The 19873-nt window shown below is 54.4% G+C and overlaps 1 protein-coding gene across 5 annotated transcripts in view; it reads right to left on the minus strand.

Moving 5' to 3' along the window:
- ADARB1 (adenosine deaminase RNA specific B1) overlaps positions 1-19873 on the minus strand; it is a 144162-nt gene that overhangs the window by 30831 nt on the left and 93458 nt on the right. For 4 of the 5 annotated variants that reach the window (XM_041734919.1, XM_041734921.1, XM_041734920.1 and 1 more), the window contains 6 exons: positions 17616-17690; positions 13156-14090; positions 9531-9645; positions 6970-7138; positions 6244-6392; positions 5001-5301 (listed from right to left, as the gene is read on the minus strand). In XM_041734919.1, coding sequence (XP_041590853.1) covers positions 5001-5301; positions 6244-6392; positions 6970-7138; positions 9531-9645; positions 13156-14090; positions 17616-17643 — 1697 coding nt within the window. In that variant the 5' untranslated portion in view covers positions 17644-17690. The remainder of the gene's footprint in view (positions 1-5000; positions 5302-6243; positions 6393-6969; positions 7139-9530; positions 9646-13155; positions 14091-17615; positions 17691-19873) is intronic. The other variant, XM_041734922.1, reaches the window with a different exon arrangement.

Consider the following 19873-nt stretch of genomic DNA (forward strand, 5'->3'; position numbering starts at 1 on the left):
CCTGACCTGCCCTCTGCAGCCCTTCACCTGGCTATTCCTGAATTATACCCTTTTATAATAAGCTGGTGATTTGGTGAGTAAAATGTTTCTCTGAGATCTGTGAGCCACTCTAGCAAATTAATTGAACCCAAGGAGGAGGTCCTTGAGACCTCCAATTTATAGCTGGAAGCACAGGCAAATCGTAGGACACCCAGCTGGTATTGGAGAATTCCTTGTTAGATGTGTGAGGGACCAACCCCTCCCACACCCACATACAATGGAATTGGACTCAAAACCCAAATGGTAATCAAGACAGTGTAGTACTGGCAAAACAACAGACAACTGAATCAAGGCAACAGAACGGAGAGCCAAAAAACAGACCTACGTGGGAATAGTCAACTGATCCTTGATAAAGAAACAAATGCAACACAAGAGAGCAACCAGTCTCTTCAACAAGTGGTGCTGAAGCAACTGCATATCCACGTGCCAAAAAATGAATCTAGACACAGACCTTACACCCTTCACAAATATTAACTCCCAATGGATCACAGACCTAAATGTAGAAGGCAAAACTATAAAACTCCTAGATAATAACACAGGAGAAAATCTACATGGCCCTGGGTTTGGTGATGACTTTTTCCACACAACACCAAAAGCACAATCCATGAAAGAAATCATTGATAGGTAGGACGGACTACAGTAAAATTTAAAGAACCACATCCACAGAATCAGAAGACAAGCCACAGACTGGGAGAAAACTTTGCAGAAGATACATCTGAGAGGACTGTTACCTAAAATATACGAAGAACTCTTAAAACCCAAAAAAGAAGGGCGCCCGGGTGGCTCAGTGGTTGAGTGTCTGCCTTTGGCTCAGGTTGTGATCGCAGGGTCCCGGGATCAAGTCCCACATTGGGCTCCCCGCAGGGAGCCTGCTTCTCCCTCTGTCTGTGTCTCTGCCTCTCTCTGTGGGTCTCTCATGAATAAATAAATAAAATCTTAAAAGAAAACAAACTACCCTATTAAAAAGTGGGTGAAAGATCTTAACAGACATCTCATCATGTTTTAGCTCTTGTGAATAATGCTGCAGTGACCATGAGTGAACAAGTATCTCTGGAGGCCCTGCTTTCAGTTCTTTGGGGGCAAACACCCAGAAGCGGACTTGCTGGATCACATGGCAATTATATGCTTTTGAGAAGCTGCCATACGGTCTCCACAGTGGCTGCAACATTTACATTCCCGCCAACCACACACAGGGTTGGTTCCAAGGTCTCCATACCCTTGTCAACTCTTGTTATCTTATGTTCTGTTTTGTTGCCAGGAGCCCACCCCGTGGGTGTGAGGGGAAATCTCACTGTGGTTTTGGTCTGTATGTCCCTAGCAATTGGGGATGTGGAGCATCTTCATGTGCTCACTGGCTGTCTGTACATCTTCCTGGAGATGTGTCTACTCAAATCCTTTCCCCAGGACTTGAGACGTTTTGACTCAGGTATTCTGTTGTTGTTTTTAGGAGCTCTCTACATGTAGTTCCATAGTTTCTTACAAAACTGAACATATTCTTACCGCATGACTCAGCAATCATACTTGTTGGTATTTACCCAAGGAAGGTAAAAAACACGGGTGCATACAAAAACCTGCACACAGATGTTTACAGAACTGCCAGCAGTGGAAGCACCCACGGTGCTCCTCAGTGGGTGAATGGACAAGGAGACGGCCCATCCAGTCAACAGGAGCGCACCCAGCGCTAAGAGGAAATGAGCCATCCAGCCATGAGAAGACATGGAGGGACCGTGAGGGCACGTGACCCGGTGACAGCAGCCAGGGTGAGGGGGCTGCGCACCATGCAACTCCAACCACACAACTGTCTGGGAAAGGCACAGCTGTGCAGATGGAGCAGGCTCGGGGGTGGCCGGGGGCTGGGGGTGGGGGGTAGGGGCAGGAGGGATGAAAGAGTGGAGCATGTAGGATCTTTTGGGAGTGAAAATACTCTATATGACACTATAATGATGAACACATGTCATGAAATAATTGTCCAAACCTAGACGATGAACAACACCCAGAGTGAACCTTACTGTAAACTATGGTCTTTGGTGACTATGCTGCATCCATATAGGCCCATCAACTGCAACAAATGTGCACTCTGGGGATCCCTGGGTGGCGCAGCGGTTTGGCGCCTGCCTTTGGCCCAGGGCGCGATCCTGACCGATCGAACCAATGGCTCCCGGCATGAGCCTGCTTCTCCTTGCTGTGTCGCTCTCCCTCCTCGGATACTAAAAAAAATAAAAAAAAAAAAACAAAAAATGTGCCTTGGGTGGGGGGGGATGTGTAACTGGAGGAGGCTGTGTGTGTGCAAGGATAGAGTATATGGAACTCGATACTCTATTCGTTGTGAGCCTAAACTCTATTCTTTAAAAAAAAAAACTTAAAAAAATTACTTATAAAAAATATGTATTTATATTACATAAAAAATATGTTTTGAATATAATAATATATAATATATGAAAATATTCTATTATAGAGTATTACCAAAATAACACAAAATCACATCTTTGCTATATAATCATGTAAAATAATCTAATCCATAATTAGATAACAGACCATCTATTCAGTATGTAATACAAGCAAGATAAAGTGGAAAATTAATCCATTCAATTGCAAACTCCACTGTGCACTATTTTAATCATTAACCAAATATATCTAACTCTGAGCTCATAGAGATTTGAGAGGCTGGGAACAGACCCATCTTTCAGTATATAACAGCAATGCCTTCACAGATTACTGTGGAAAATGTCAATTATTTAGTAGGTGGTACTCGGAAAACTGATTCACTATATTAAAACAATAAAGCCAAATTATTACTTATAATACAACTGTACTAAAGGCCTGAATTTGAAAGTAAAATGATAAAGATCTCAGAAAAAAAAACATAGGAGAGTATTTTTATGCTCTTAATTTGAGGAGCAATTTCTTTTTTTTTTAAATTTTTATTTATTTATGATAGTCACAGAGAGAGAGAGAGAGAGAGAGAGAGAGAGAGGCAGAGACACAGGCAGAGGGAGAAGCAGGCTCCATGCACCGGGAGCCCGACGTGGGATTCGATCCCGGGTCTCCAGGATTGCGCCCTGGGCCAAAGGCAGGCGCCAAACTGCTGCGCCACCCAGGGATCCCTGAGGAGCAATTTCTTAAATAAGATCCTGGAAGTGCAAATCACTTTCCAGGGTGAAAAATTAACCAATAAGGTAATAACAAACTGAACTTTTCTATTCAAGAGGAGCATGGTACGGATCAAGTGAAAACATGGGTTTGGGCGGGAAAAGACATGGAATGTCTTTTTTTTTTTTTTTTTTTTTTTTTGACACGGAATGTCTGAAACTCTCGAGGACTGCAGTAGGAACTGGAGGAAGAACGTCTGCAGATCAAGATGGAAAAAGGGTGAGATCCAAAAGACCAACGGCAGAGGGTATCAACGGGCAACCACAGGGAGAAAGACGAACAGCGCGTGGCTGCCCCACAGCCCCAGCAGACACCAGTTTTTATTAAAATGAGGCGGAAACTAGCATGATGCACTGTTGGTGTAAGTGTGAACTGGTGTGACCCGGGCTGGGGTGCGTGTGACGTCATTGGTGAGGTTCTACGTGTGTGTGGCGGGGATCCCGGGTAGAACAAGCTACACTCATGGAAGCTCAAGGCTGAGCTGCAGAGGAGGCTTAGAGCAGACCCACGTCTCCACCGTGAGGGAACGGGCCTAGCGCAGTCCATGACCACGACAGCGTCTCTGCAGGAGTGAGACGTAATCCACCCGCTGCTTATGACGGCATCGGGGGTAGGTCCCAAGCGCTGGGATGAATGGAACTATGAGATGCAGAATGGCGTTGAAAACACAGTTCCGTCTACAAGCTAACGACACACACAAACGCCCCAGAATGACACACTGTGTAGTTTTCAAGGCACTACAGGCACGCGCACACGAACGGAGAGTCGACAGGAAGGACACATAATAAGCAAAAACCCCGTGCTTGGGGGGAACGGACCACAGTGTGTGAGGAATCACGTTCTTGCACCTGAGGTTCCCTGACAAGGTCCACCCAAGAAAAGCAACACACGAAAGGCTGACAGACAACTGAAAAGGGCCGTGTGTGTGCACACGCACGTCGGCTGTGACAGCTTCGGACGGGCAGCCACGGACCCGCTCACGATGGCTGGCACAGTGGAGCTCTGAAGACGACCTTCTCTGGCTTACGTGCTTCTGGACCGCTCAACTTTTTGCCATCTATGTTACTTTTTCTTTTATTTTTTAAAGATTTTATTTATTTATTCACGAGAGACACAGGGAGAGAGAGAGACGCAGAGACCCAGGCAGAGGGAGAAGCAGGCTCCCTGCAGGGAGCCCGACGCGGGACTCGATCCCGGGACTCCAGGGTCACACCCTGGGCCAAAGGCAGGTGCTAAACTGCTGAGCCACCCAGGGATCCCACTTTTTTTTCCCCCCCAAGTAAATATTTGTTAAAAAATAAAAACAGAGCTCTTGGAACTAACGCCTGAAACAATGAGGCTTTTTAAAAAGTCTGGCCTAGACGCATCTTTGTCTGAAAAAACACCTGTCAAGCAAATGCAAACGGGTGGGCCTGCAGCAGCCCCAGCCTCCCTAGAGGCCACCACCTGGCATGTGACGCCAGGACACTCTGCACCTATAATAACCCAAAGTGGTAACGCAGTGGCGGACGGGACCTTCAAGGTGGCTTCCTCTAGGAATGAGGACCCTCTTCCTTTCCTCTGGGAGCAAACTGTTTTACACGTCACCATGGGTGGCCCATACGTGCAAGGACAGAAGCAAAGCCATGTGGGTGACCAGAGCCTCCGGCACGGGGGCCGCAGCTCGATCCCCGCATGGTGGCCCCCAAAACCCTGCATAGGGCCTCCGTCCTCCAGAGAAGGCCGGGAACACAGAGCAGGAAACACAGACGAAACCCCGAACCAGAGCGGCGCGTCCCGCCTGCAGGCGGCCTGCGGGCAGGGGGCCTTACCGTGCCATCTTGTCGCTGCAGGACATGGTGAGCAGCCTCTCACCCTGCAGCACCCCGTCCCACGTCTGGAGGCTTGCGTTGGATCGCACGGGAATTGTGCCTTCGCCAGACTCTATTTTCGTCCGCAGCTGTCCTCTGGCTTTGCGGTTTGGATGTCTGTCCGCCGGTTCTAGGAGAGGGAGGCCGGGTGAGAATCCCCGCGGGCAGCAAGCCTGACCCGTCCTCACAGCAGAGCAAGCGCAGCAGCCCCCTATACGCTTAGAGTCTGGCTCACGGCCGTGTGCACATGCTGATTCTCTCTCTATAAGATAGATGCACAACATGGTAGAGACAACGGGGAAGGAAAGGACGTGACACAAACCAAAATCATGAAAGTGGTCTCCTCCAGGGGGGCTGGGGAAAAACAGGGCTTCTTCCATTTTAACCAAAACGGTTTCCTTCTATCATTAAAAATGAGCTGAGGCAAAGAGGACAAGATGCTAACACCTGGTAATTCTAGGTGATGGGTATTGGAGTGTTTGTCACACATTTTCTCTGCATTTTTAAATTTTCCAAAATTTTCCAAAATGAATCATGGGGATGCAGAAATAAACGCATGCACAAATATACACATAAAGTGATTATTCCTGCGTTATATGAACACGGGCGATTGAATTCTTTTCTTTCTTTCTTTCTTTCTGTTTTTTGAATTCTTTTCTTATTTTTCTTTTTTTTTCTTTTCTTATTTTTCAAAAACATGCAGCAATTTTCCACAGTGGGTATGTGTTGCTTTTGTAATTAAGGAAAATAACGGACTCTGATGCCGTGTCTGAGTTGCTTCAGCTTGGAGAAGAGACGAGGACACGAATTACTTTACAACAGGGGCCCCGACCGACGTGCTGCACCCAGGCCCCTTCTCACGAGCGCGTGCCTGCTTCCACACCGCAGGCACACAGCCATCGAACGGCCGCTCGTCGGGGCCCAGATGCACAGACGCGGACGGCCCCAATTTAAATACTCGTCTGGCGGCTTGTCCTCACTCTGACTACTTCGTGTACTTGGTGCATCACAGTCAACACGTTTCATTCACGCAGGTTTTCCTTTTAGCAAATTATTGAGACGGAAAACCTGGTGCTTTGATATATTCCTATCAGATCCACTTTCAAACTGAAGTTTTCAAGGAAAAGAAGAAACGGCTACTAACGTAGGTGTGCTCCCCTGTCACTACGGAACCACGAGTGCCCTCGCGAGCCGAGGCCCGTACCTTCCAGAATCGGCTCGTGCGGTGAGAAGATCCTGGCGTCCCCGCAGGGGGACGTGCTGATGTACAGGTGGAACTGAACAGTCTCCTTCAGCTTGAACCCTCCGCGCTCGGACTTCTGAAAGATGGATCTCTTTTGATCGTCTTTGTTGCTGGAAGGGAACAGGTTGCAAGCGTGAGCTCAGAGCTGTGTGCGGTCAGCCTGCCGTCGTTCGCAGAGACTTCCAGGGGCCCCTATTTTCAACAGGGTACGGGTGCGGGATGCTCACGTGCTGACCACGACCAACAGGGTTACTGAGCCCACTCGACAAGGAGCGTGAGGGACCTTCCCCTCCGGCCTACGACGTCCGCACAGACCGCACACGGCTCGCTCAAGAATAGCGGCTTAGCCGGGTGACCGCACGGCCGTGGTCCCTGGGGCGGCCCGGTTCTGCTCACGCTCTCACGGCTCACAGCAGCAGCACGCGGCTCTGCACGCGGACCTCACGCCGCGTGAGCCGTCAGTACACGCGTGCACGTGTGTGTAGGATTTGCCCACCTCAATTCTGCAGCGTGAGCGCCAGGGGCAAACGGGACCTGACCCCTTCGCTGCCGATAAAGTTACTACTTTAAGAGTTTTTCAGTGATTACAGAAACTATGAAGGTTTTGCAATACATTCTGAGTTAGGAGGGGGATTTTTTTTTTTTTAAAGAATTGCTTCCTTTAGTTATTTACCTAACTAGACTTACTTTAGGTAAAGCTCAAGTTGTGTATAAAGAAATCTAAGCAAGGATCTCCGAGCTATAATTTCTGCATGGCAGTCATTTAACGCAAGGCCACGGTCACTCATGTACTCGCCATTGATGCACTTTGTCCCCGTGGAAATACTTATCACCTTGGCGTCTTTCACATCTGTGCCTGAAAAACAGAGAGAGATTATCCCTCGTGCCGGGCCGTGCTCCCGGGTCTGCTGAGCACAGTCAGTGACCCCAGTGTTGGGGTGTGACAGGCACCCCTGCCCCCCCCATCGTACTGTGCACACTCCGCCTCCCCCGAGGGCCCTGCAGCAGCGTTTCTGGGATGTGAACCCCCCTCGCTCTTTGGCGCACAGATTGTAAACCTAAGGAAGGATTTCCTGCGGATGCAATCAAGTCTGGTCTGGAACAAGCCCCGCTGCATACAGGCCGGGAGCACCAGTTAGAGGTGGACCAGCAGGTAGAGGTGGACCAGCAGGTAGAGGTGGAGCACCAGGTAAAGGTGGAGCACCAGGTAGAGGTGGAGCACCAGGTAGAGGTGGACCAGCAGGTAGAGGTGGAGCACCAGGTAGAGGTGGACCAGCAGGTAGAGGTGGAGCACCAGGTAGAGGTGGACCAGCAGGTGCAACAATTTTGAAATTAACATCAAGGCACCAAGGAGGCTCCGAGGAAAGAGAGGTGGCTCGGGGTCAGGGACGCCTGTCACCAGGGCACGGGGAGCGCAGCCACTCTGATGGTACGTCTGCTGACAGACCTCATGCTACAGACCCGGACCGAGACCCAGACACCACCTGACAGTGACCTCACTGGCCGTCAGCGCCCTAAGTGAGCGGCAGCACAGTGCCAGGTCTGCTCGGAAAGGCTTTTCACCTCATTCCCATGTGTGCTCTGGGGGGCACGCTGCCCGCGTCCGTGTGGCAGAGGAGGACCCCGAAGCACAGACCGGTCAACAGCCTGCCCTGGTCACTCTGCCAGCAGGAACCCAAGCTGAACCCGGCCATCTGATGCCAGGGCCATGTGCCATGGGCTGTGTGGCGCTGCCTATGGAGGTAAACTGTGGCCCCGGGCAGAAGGTCCCACGTGAAAGGCACAGCAAGTGCCAAAGGGCCCGGGAGCCGGTCTGCCCGCCAAGAGCCAGTGAGAAGAGCCGTGTGGAAGGACCCAGCAGCCGATGCTCCTGGGCTGGCAGGTGGACACACAGGCTCACCCAGGGAACACTGCGTCCAGGAGCCGGGCATCACCTTCAGTCACGCAAAGAACAACAGCAAGGGAGGAGCAGGGGACGCAGGCACCGAACACCAGGACTAAACTGAAAGCCACGGTAACGTCCAGGGCACTTGCTCCACTGCAGACACACCCTCAGCTGTGCCAGTAAGGACAGTGTGCAAGAAAAGCCGTAATTAGGAGCACCGGGGGTCTCAGCCATTGAGCATCTGCCTTCGGCTCAGGGCGTGACCCTGGAGTCCTGGGATTGAGCCCCCCGTCGGACTCCCTGCAGGGAGCCTGCTGCTCCCTCTGCCTGTGTCTCTGCCTCTCTCTCTGTGTCTCTCATGAATAAATAAATACAATCTTTAAAAAAAAAAAATAATCCAGGCAGCCCCAGTGGTGCAGCAGTTTAGCCCCACCTTCAACCCAAAGCCTGATCCTGGAGTCCCGGGATCGAGGCCCACATCGGGCTCCCTGCATGGAGCCTGCTTCTCCCTCTGCCTGTGTCTCTGCCTCTCTCTCTCTCTCTGAATAAATAAATAAAATCTTAAAAAAAAAAAAAGCCATAATTAAAACAGCACTCGTGTTGGGGCATCAAGGGGTGGTTGACACTGCGGGTCTGCAGTCACATCCTGCCCACGATGGGACAGAGAGCGACCTTGGGAGAAGGGGAGGGCGCGGTCATCCACACAGAGCACTGGGGCTCTTCCCTGGCCAGCAGGTGTAGACAGAGACGGCGCCCCCAGCCCGCTCGCCCCTGGCCCTACAGGGCTGTCTCCCCAGCGGGGCAGAGTGGATGCCCCCATGCAGAGGGCCCTGCAGTGGCAGGGATCAGGGCCCAGGCTGCATCCTCACCCCTGGGGTGCAGTAAAGGACTCAGACGGGGTTCCTCATGCTGCTGGGAGCCTCTGGGTAAATTTAATAGGGCTGCTTCTGCCGTCCACGTGTCTCTCCACCCGTGCCCTCTCCGCTCTCGCGAGCACTACCTGCCTCCCCGGAACAGTCAGGGGGAGCTAGCTGGGCACCACCGCTGTCGGCAACTCAGACGCCCACTCTCCAGGGGAGCGAGGAGGACCGAGGGCCGTCTTGCTGCACTTTCCAGAGTCCGTCAAAACCATCAGGTGTGACGCTAGGCGCCAGGTATGAACACAGGAGCCTTTCTCCTAGTGAAAAAGCCCAGGCTGACGAGTGAGCGCACGGGGGAAATGTCTGTAAGAGCAGTTCCTACGTGTGCCCGCGGCGGGATCTGAAGGATTAGGAAACGGCCCCCTCGGCGTCACCGGGTGGCTGCGGCCTGAGAGCGCGTCCCCTCTCCGTGAGGCCGGGTAACACCAATACGACGTTTTTACCTGTTGTCATGACGATGCCGGCGAGCACTTTCCTGCGTGCGTGAGGAGAGGAGAAGTTGTCGGTCAGGTCACCAAACTTATCCAGCACCAGGCGGGCCACGGCGTCGGCTAACACCTGCGGACCACAGCAGGCAGTTAGGGATGCGGCCTGCAGCCGCCCCGCGCACGCCGGCGAGGCCGTCTCTTCTGGAAAACCACAAGGTGAATCCGGCAAACGGGCGCGTGCGTGTGCATGTGAACGCTCTTTTGTCCCCCAAAACATTCCTTGGAAACGGAGGCCCCAGGAGCATTCGAGGCTCTGGCCAGAATCCTTCAAGAGTCTGCAGGACAGGGACAGCGCGGAGCCTGGGCCACCCTCCCGTCCTCCGACACCCCAGCCCTCCCCGGGATGAGGACGCTGAGGTGCAGAGCAGCTTCCCGGGGGCGCCTGCCTCGCACCCTCCACCCCTCTGCACCCGGCTCTCCCAGCCCCACGCCCAGTCCCCGGAGTGACCTCCCCGCAGGAGGTGGGCCATCAGCTCGAGGGCTGGCCGGGCCGGGAACACGACCTCGAGTGTGACGGACATCAGGGAAGGGAAGGGGCGGCAGGAAGATCCACGTGGCTCAGCCCCGCTGCCCTGGCTCGGCCACCGCCCAGGAGCAGGCGCCGAGCAGCCCGCAAGGGCACTTATCATAAACTCAGGCCCCAGGGCACCCGACGGCACCCACGGCCGTGCTCTTCGAGGGCCCGCGGCCAGACCCGCCGTGCGCAGCACACACACCAGGCAGGCGGCACGCACGCTCTCGTCCCCACGGCCTATAACTTCTCTCGGATACAAGGGCTTGGGAAATGATGCCTGGCGGGAGGTGTGTGTGAAGAGCTGCGTCCCCCCAGTCTCACCCTGGGCGGGAGCATCAAACAGCTAGACCCAGGGTCCCCAGCTTGCCCCTTAGCAAAACACTCCCAAATGGACAGAAACATCGCTCATCCCGAACGACAGCTTATTTTGACAAAAAGGAAAGTCGCCAGCAGGGATCCCTGGGTGGTGCAGTGGTTTGGCGCTTGCCTTTGGCCCAGGGCGCGATCCTGGAGACCCGGGATCAAATCCCACATCAGGCTCCCGGTGCATGGAGCCTGCTTCTCCCTCTGCCTATGTCTCTGCCTCTCTCTCTCTCTGTGACTATCATAAATAAATAAAAATTAAAAAAAAAAAAAAAAGGAAAGTCACCAGGAATTCTTCCTCCTGCTGCTGCCCCTGTCAGTACCAAGGAGCCCCCAGAAGGCCACGCTCAAGCCAGAGGCAGGGGCACGGATGGAAGACGTGGGCGGCGGGCCTCCCTGCATCCCTGCACGGTGTCACTGCCACAGCTGGGCTGCGGGCGACCCGGCAGGGACGGCGTCAAAGATGAAGGACCACGTGTCGCAAGGCACATAAAAGAAAAAGATCTTACGAGAAGTTGAGAGAAACGCTCCCATTCCGTAGGAGGTGAGGCGTATCCCAAGCCACTGGGCTCAGAGACGCTCAGGGGAGGTCAGGCCCCTACGCGGGCGCTCACTGCTCAGAGGAGGCATCTCCGGCACCCAGGCAGCTCCTCCGTCCCCGTGAAGAGGCCACAACCCCCTTCCTACAGGCAGGGAAGCGACTCTCCCTCTACACGCTGGGGGCAGACGAACAACGAGGTCACGCCCATGTCCCCCAGCCCCAGGCGGCCCCCAGGACTGAGAGGCCCCGGCCCAAAGCTGGCGGTGCCGCTCCACGGGATCCAGACACTGAGGGCTCACGCGGCCCACAACGTCTGGGTTAAACCCTGAGACGTCGCTATGAACACGATGAGGGCAAAAGGTCCTGAGACCAGGGACTCAGGGCTGCTCCGGGCCAACGGTGAGGACGCTCGCCACTCCAGAAGCACACTGGAAACGTCTGGTGCAAGGGCACGGAGCCCAGACACCAAGCTGGAAGGGCTGCTCCTGCGGAGGCCACTGTAGGTGCTCCCAGGAGAACGTGGTCGTGTCTCCCGCGGGGGCTTCGGAGACACCACGGTTGGGGCACGGGGAGCTCTGCTGCCGCAGAGGCACAGAAATTAGCGCCAGGCCCTGCAGAACTCGGGAGAGCGGCCCTAGGTGGGCCAACCCCCTCCTAGGCGGGATCCCGGATGCCCACCCCGGTGAGGCTCCGCATGGCCCCTGGCACGGCTCTGGTCTCTGCTCCCGCTGAAGGACAGGCCCAAGCCGGGAAGTGCCCACATGGACCCCCACCTGCCTCCCCGCCCGCCTCCCTGCCACGGGGTCACCGGGCCTCGGGCGGGATTCCAGTCGCCCCCCACACTGCTCTGTCCACATCTGCTCATGTTCAGGGAAGTCAGGGGGCCTCAGACACTAGGGGAACTCAAGGTGGAATATCCTGCAGCAGACGGGAAACCCGAAAATAAAACCTCTCTAGGGAGCTGGTGCCGCCGATTTATGAAATTATAAATGGGCTAATACCCTCCTGAATAAAGGTTCATAAGATGTTCGCACAGGACGTGATTATTGGGTTTGTGAAGTACCAGTAGGATGTTTTGAATATGGTACTTTATACTGACGCTGAATTTCGTTGCTTTTGGCAAAATAAAATAAAGCGTCTCCTTCTTTTTTTTTTTTTTTTTTTAAGTGTCTCCTTCTAAAACCTAGAAGCACTGGTGACCCCAGGCAACGAACGGCACAGAGAGGTCACCCTAACGGTGCTCTGAGGCAACAGAGAAGCTGCGACATTCCGGATTCTTCTAAGAGAAATCCAAGCCGTCCCACCTGCTGATTTCCGGTCCTTCATTTTTTTTTTCTGATCAAACCAGTACGTAACTTATCTTCAACACGGATAATATTTTGACAAAATGGCAGAGAAGGGCGGTGAGATTTTCTCCCTAAAAGACTAATTTTTTTACTAGGCCAGAAAAAAACCTGGATTTCCAAGAAGAGAAGCAACACATAAATCAGAGTTCCCTGGGACGTCAGAGATGCCGGCTACACGCTACTTCCCCTTCGGTCTTCCCCATTCGCGAATGCGAGGAGCCCACCCCGAAATCCTCTCCGTCTTCCCCCTGGTCTGATGGGGGGGGGCGCTCACCTCCGGCCGAGGAGCAGGGGACCCACGTGGATCCCGCTAGGACACCCCAGGTGAAGGTTCCCGGGCAGCGTGGATGCTACCGAAGGGTCCCCTTCCGTCCCTCGCCCCCCACCGCCCCTCCAGGACGCCCGCACCTGTTGTGGGGCACCCTCGGCCCGGCCGGTCCCCCGTGCTGCTGTGCAGCGTGGGACACCCACGCAGACCCGCACGAGGGTGTCGGCAGCCGGCCGGCCAGCCTGGCTTCTGCGCTCGGGATTCCCTGGTGAGACTGCGGGAAGCACGGCTGAGCGGCTGAGCGCCGCGGGCTGCCGGCTCCGTGGGGCCCCGCGGGGAGGAGCGTGCGGGAGGGGCCGCGGGGCTCTAGTGGGCGGGGCTCCGTGGGCCCGCGTGGGGCGGCAGGCCCAGGGCCGCCCGCCCGCCCGCCCGGAGCCGACTCACCGGTGACGATCCGACGTCCCTCAACGGCGCCCGGGAGGCCGAAGCCCTGTCCGAAGCGCCGTCGAGGCGCGGCCAGCGTGGCCGGCAGCGGCGCGTTTCCTCACCTGCGGCAGGTGCAACTGCAGGCCCTCGCTGGGGATGGGCTGGCGGGACGGCGTCTGGTCCAGGTGCAGGTTAAAAATGGTCGCCAGGGCGGACTGCGCGGCCCGGGCCTTGGCGAGCTTTTTGTTCCTGCCCGAGCCCTCGAAGAACTGGCCGTCCACCACCACGGACATGACGAAGCTCTTGGCGTGGCTCTCGCCGCTCTCCGACAGGAAGTCGTACTTGAGCCCGGGCCGCAGCTCGTTCAGGATCATCACCGGGTTCTTCCCGCTCGGCGGCGGGAACGGCGGGGGCCCGGGGAGCGGGGGCTGCGCCAGGCCCGCGGGCGCCGGGGACGCCGCCAGGCTCAGGTCCCCGCTGGAGCTGAACGAGTCGTCCCCGTTGGAGCCCAGGTAGAAGGGCACCTCCGACCTGTCCGGGGTCTCGAAGCCGTTGAAGAGCGTGTCGGGGAAGTCGGCCTGGTCGGACGTGAAGTCCGTGTTGGCGGACAGGGTCCTCCCCATGGCCAGGTGGGCCTCGGAGGCGTTGGGGAACTGCACGAAGGAGCGCAGCGCCTTCTCGGCGGCGTGCAGCTTGGCCTTCTTCTTGGTGGGCCCGGAGCCCTCGAACACCTGCCCGTTCACCTCCACGGACATGACGAACAGAGGCGCGTGCACCGGCCCCGTCTGCGACAGCAGCGCGTACTGCAGGCCGGGCTTGATCTCGTTCAGCTGCATCAGCGCGTTCTTCGGCAGCGCGGGGCCCGGCGGCCGCCTCCTCTTCTTCAGGCGGAACTTGGCGTGCCCGTTGCTGCCCTCCTCCAGGGGCCGCTTCCGGCTGGCGCCACCGCTGCCCCCGTTGGAGAGCGGGGCGCCCTCGCCGGGCCCGGGGGCGCTGCCGTCCTTGGGGGGCACGCTGTCCAGACCGCAGCTGTCCTTAACATCTGTGCTGCTCGAACCTGCGGTGCCCAGAAAGAGTAACTTACAACGCCTTCGTTGCAGGATCTTGTAAATGCAAAATTTATAGATTCCTTTATCTCTCTTTGTAACTGGTTAAGTGATGTGTGCTTATACGGTCTGCTCTGTCGTGCACGCAGCGAGCTGCACCCTTAACCCCGCAACTAGCACCTCAACCCAACGACTTCGATGTTTTGCGGAATCATGGCCAACCCCACGTCTGGTTACTGTCACCTCCCGCTTTCGCGTGAAGAGGTGAATTTTTCAAATGATTTCTTTTTCTTTAAGACTATTCTGAAGCATCTAGAGCTCTTTTATTATTCAAGCTCATCGAAATACGGGGTGATACATTAATCCTGAAAACTCTCCGTCCACAAGTCTGATGTCGGGACTGACACATGGGCCCTCCTCTCCAATGTCAGCGGCCCTCGGGCCGTGCCCACCCAGGCTCTGGACCGCAGCATCTCCCAGGAGAGGTAACGGGATTAAAATACGCACTTGCAAGCTAATCAGCTTTCGGGTTTGGAATATTCAAACCAGGACGTGCAGTGATTTGATTTAGCCCATGAATCAATCTTAGAAAACCCCTCATCCATCATGGGAAATGCTCCGGACGTGGGGTGATCTCTGATATCCCGGAGCTACCCAGGGGCTGATTGAGCTCCGAATCCTTACTCCATGCCAGGGTGGGGGAAAAAAAAAAATCGTAACGAGGCGTAAAATTGAAGCCGCAAACAGGCTACAATTTCCTAAGTAAAGCCAGTGATTTTGTCTTTTTTTTTTTTCTTTAAACAAATATTTGATGGATTTCCAGAATAACTTGGTGATCTCACCTTTTAAAGGCAGTTTCTATTAACAATTAATGAAGATCATTTTAAGACGCTACAAGTTCCTGGCAAAATAGATACGGTTTTAAACTTCAAAGGGGGCATAAAAAAGTATCCTCTCTTCCCCATAGGTTTCTCCAGCTTTATCAAACAAAGAGGAAGGGGAAGCCTCCTTGCTGCCCTGGCTGAGCTTCCCAGGCCGTCTGCCCGGTGGGGCGCGGGGGTAATGACCCCGGGGCGCTGCGGCCCTCGCAGCGGATCTACTGAGGGACCTGCCTCTGGCTTTCAAAGCGCTGAGGTCAGTATCCAAAGTAATTTCTGCACGTGTGCAAGCGGGTTACAAGGGTCCCTGACGGGCGGCCCTGGGGTCTTTCTGCCTCGACATCGAGAGGCGGCTTCTAGTGATGCTGAGCCAACAGCAACGTGCACGTGGGAGGCTAGACGGGACAGGAAGTCTGGGCTGACGGCCACCGACCCCCAGAGTTCCAGGTCTCGGACTCCCAGGCCTGCGATGTGGAGTAACCCTGGATGAAGCGCAAGCCCCGGGCACCGAGGCAGGGACGGGGGGCTGCAAGGGCTCTCTGCAGGCGCCAAATACTCCCAGTGCTTCCCCCACACACACCACTTCTCCCAGTTAACAAAGCTGACGGAATGGACACTAAATTTTCATTTATAACATCCTCCAGCAAAAGCTCGATAGGTTACTCCTTTCGGTGCTCAAGAGAAACAAAGGTTAAAAAGGGCAGAGTTAGATTAACAAGGGAGCAAGGGCAGCGCACGCTCCGTGGCGGCTCCCATCCCGACGCCGCTGCTGAGGAGGACGGCCGGCGAGGCCACGCGGGTGTGTGCACACGTGCGTCCCACGCACGCTCACAGCCTCTGAGACAGAGGCTCGCCTTTAAGAAATAAAAACAGCCAGTCCTGGGTTGACAGAGAATCTTGAGAATTGTAAGAAAGATCTACTTCTGTAATGGTTTCGCACGAATTCCAGGCTGTTATTTGCTGCAGGAGCGCTCAAATGCTGCCCAGCTTCCACCTGATCAGAAGTGCTACTACGTAAAGGAAAGAAATATTAGAATTAGAGGGAGCCCCCCGGGAGCCCCCCCCGTCACCCCGTCACAGCTCTCAGGCACCCACGGCATGCTGCTCTGTTTCACGGATGCAAACGCAACCGTGATGAAACCTTCCGTCGCCTCTGAAACGACAGGAGATCTAGGACGGCCCCAGCACTGCCACATGGGAACCAGCGCTCATCTTTCCAGGAGAATCACTCAGAAGGTTCCTTCATCGTGGCGAGTAACCACACGGTCTACATGCCGCTAAGGTTCCACCCAAACCCAAGGACTCCCACCATGGACGACAGCCCATGGTCCCAAAAAAAGGAAGCTTGGGGGCAGCCTGGGTGGCTCAGCGGTTTAGCGCCGCCTTCAGCCCAGGGTGTGATCCTAGAGACCCGGGATCCAGTCCCACGTCGGGCTCCCTGCATGGAGCCTGCTTCTCCCTCTGCCTGTGTCTCTGCCTCTCTCTCTCTCTCTCTCTCTCTCTCTCATGAGTGAATAAATAAATAAAATATTTTTTTAAAGAAAGGAAGCTTGGAGGACGGGTGCTTACATGGTCCCCACATGGGCAAAAGTAGCCATGGCGGGTGGAAGCGACCAGTGGAAACAGAGGCCCCCTCCACGTTACACACAGTGGAGCTCATGCAGCCGCCCAGGGACAGGGGCAGAAGGGCTCTGCTGGGGGAGGTCCTGGGGGCTCAGCGCCAGACAAGCCCAGGTCCGAGGCCTCGGCTGGTCAGTTCTGGGTGAAGTCTGGGGAGACAGACTGAGCTCTGTGCAGTCACAGGTGACCACTGTCCATAAGGTGTCACCTGTTCTTCCTTTGGGACCACCGACCACAGGCCAGTGAGAAAGTGCATCTAGACACACATCAGAAAAATGGTGTCTTTGTCGTGACTTCCCGCCGAAAAGCTCCCAACTTCTGCGGGAGCCTCCAAACCTTACTCGGGTGCACTGCTATCTGGGCTTAAAGATCAAACAGGAGGCAGACGTTCAGGGAACTTCTTTTCACAGAGAACGCCACGGAGGGAGGGAAGCTGTGCGCCCCCGAGGCTCGCCACCCTGCGCCCCGGGGTGGACAACGTGGGACGCGGGTTGGGCCCAACAGTGGGCTCTGGCCCACGGCAGCCCAAAGGCTCCTTGAAGTCTTGGAAACTTAATCAGTAGCCTCGTGGGAACCCCATTCCCTCAAAGCATGGGGAGGACCCAACGTATCTGGGGGGAAGCTTTAGGTCGCGTTATCCCAAATGACCAGGTATTTAACTCAATCTCAAAGGGTATCTTAGATTTGCGCAGATGAAGACCCGGCCACTAGTGGGAGACCCCGCTGTGACACAGCATGAAACCACCAGCTTCATGGCCAGTGCATCTAGAGGCATGTGTTTTACTTCCAGGAACACGCACGACGGCCCCAGGTTGGCGGCGACGAAGGTCCGGGCAGACGGCTGCAGGACTATGCCCACAGCGGGGACCTACTGTAGAGAATACATCAGAAATTTAAAACATGCCACTGTTAATGTTGTAGGAGATACTGTAGGAAAAGCCACTTTTCCCAAATAGTGACATCACAGATATTTACGAGAACACTAAGGGTTCAATGGTGCGTTAGCTACTTGGTGCTACATGATAGGCCAGGTCTTACTCATGTTTTCTTCATCTTCTGTGTCCATGGCAAAGTACTTCTGGGGATTCCTTGACTGGCGGAGACGGTTTCTGTCTGAAAGACAGCAAGAAAGTAATGTTCAGTGTGGCCGTCACATGAGCAGGTGAGGTCAGCCTGCTCCGGTGGAAACGGGTATGACATCGCTACAAACTAAAGAAGAAAGTCAAAAAACAAGGATGGTGAGGTCTGCTGCCGGGACGGAACACCTGCGCGCCCACCTGTGGTGCACGGCCCAGGACTCCGGGGGAGCACGACTGGGGGGGGGGCGACGACGGTGCAGGTGGGAAGGTGGCACAGCTAGGGAGGTGCAGGGGCCACCCTGGGACGCGACTGACCCTCTGGGAGGGCGGCCCTGCGGCGGGGTGGGCCCTCGAGGACGGTGAGGGCAAGGACGTGTCAGGGAGAGCTCTTCACGGGACGTCACGACAGAAGATATGGAACCACACACGCGCCACCCCTTGTGGTCGCTGCTCGGGGGACTCCGGTCTGGGCGGGAAACTAAAGATGCGGAGCTAGAACATCCCAGGATTTCACCTCCTGCTCTTCTTCATCCCGAACAGCATCTCGGGTGGATGCAACTCAAGAGCATACAACTACCCAAACCGGATCAATCCTTTAGTAACGTATAACTTCTTATTTTGTTGGCAGGAGAAACCACAGGAAATCCTCAAAGAACGATTACGCCCATTACCTAATCATTAACCAGCTGAATGGTCTCCTTTCTAAACACTGTGGCTACAGTCCTGTGGCTCTGCGACACTGTACGGATGCGAACGACCCCATCACGCGGCAAGCGAGGAAAAGGAGACTGCAAAGGTCGCGGCCACACTGGCTTTACGTATAAACAGAACTCATAAGTCACTGAAAGGCAAATGCAGTGCTTTTAGAAAAAATGGTGACTAAAATTTAGTGCTAAATCCTGCATATGCTAGGAATCTCATGGACGTAAGACGCACACAGTTTTCTCGACAATCATTTGTTAACAATGTTGACTCTCCATGCACACGTGGCAAATTTGTTGCTAGAAGTTAAATGAGTTTCTGTTTAGATCCTTTATTCTAGGCGCGCCTGGGTGGCTCAGTCCCTTGAACGTCAGACTCTTGATTTCAGCTCAGGTCATGGTCTCGGGGTCGTGAGAGTGAGCCTCCCGGGCTCCATGCTCAGCGCGGAGTCTGCTCCAGAGTGTCTCTCTCTCCCCCTCTGTCCCGCCCCCTGCTTGCTCACTCTCTCTTTCTCTCTCAAGTAAATAAATCTTTTTTTAAAAGAGAATCCTTGGGGCAGCCCGGGTGGCTCAGCGGGTAGCACTGCCTTCAGTCCAGGGCCTGATCCTGGAGACCCGGGTTTGAGTCCCACGTCGGGCTCCCTGCATGGAGCCTGCTTCTCCCTCTGCCTGTTTCTCTATCTCTTAAGAATAAATAAATAAAATCTTAAGAAAAATAAAAATAAGAGAGAATCCTTGGGCAGCCCGGGTGGCTCAGCGGTTTAGCGCCACTGTCAGCCCAGGGCGCAATCCTGGAGACCCGGGATCGAGTCCCATGTCGGGCTCCCTGCACGGAGCCTGCTTCTCCCTCTGCCTGTGTCTCTGCCTCTCCCTCTCTCTCTCTATGTCTCTCACACATAAATAAAATCTTTAAAAAAAAAATAAAAGAGAATCCTTTAAAAAAGTGTTCCACATAGTTTTAAAAGCATTTTTAGTTTATACTAATTAATTCAAGATAGATTTTCTTGAAACGTATTATTGTGCAAAGCACAGTGTGGATGCTACAAAACCAAGATGAATAAAATGGATTCTGCTGCTGAGAAGTTTAAACATAAATATTATGTGGGGGCACCTGAGTGGCTCCGTTGGTTGAGTGCCCGACTTCTGGTTTCAGCTCAGTTCGAGATCTCGGGGTTGTAGGGTCGAGCCCCGTGTCGGGCTCTGTGCTCAGCAGGGAGTCTGCTTGGGGTTCTCCCTCTCTTTCCCTCTCCCGTCCCCCTACGCTTACACCTGCGCTCTCTTTCAAATAAATATATAAATCTTTTTTTAAAAAATAAATATTATAGGGCAGCCCCAGTGGTGCGGCAGTTTAGCATCGCCTTCAGCCCAGGGTGTGATCCTGGGGTCCCCGGATCGAGTCCCACGTCGGGCTCCCTGCATGGAGCCTGCTTCTCCCTCTGCCTGTGTCTCTGCCTCTCTCTGTGTCTCTCATGAATAAATAAATAAAATAAAATAAAAATTATCTGAATAGCTGATT

This window comes from Vulpes lagopus, chromosome 20 (genome assembly GCF_018345385.1).
Source record: "Vulpes lagopus strain Blue_001 chromosome 20, ASM1834538v1, whole genome shotgun sequence".
In the NCBI taxonomy this organism is placed as follows: Eukaryota; Metazoa; Chordata; class Mammalia; order Carnivora; family Canidae; genus Vulpes; species Vulpes lagopus.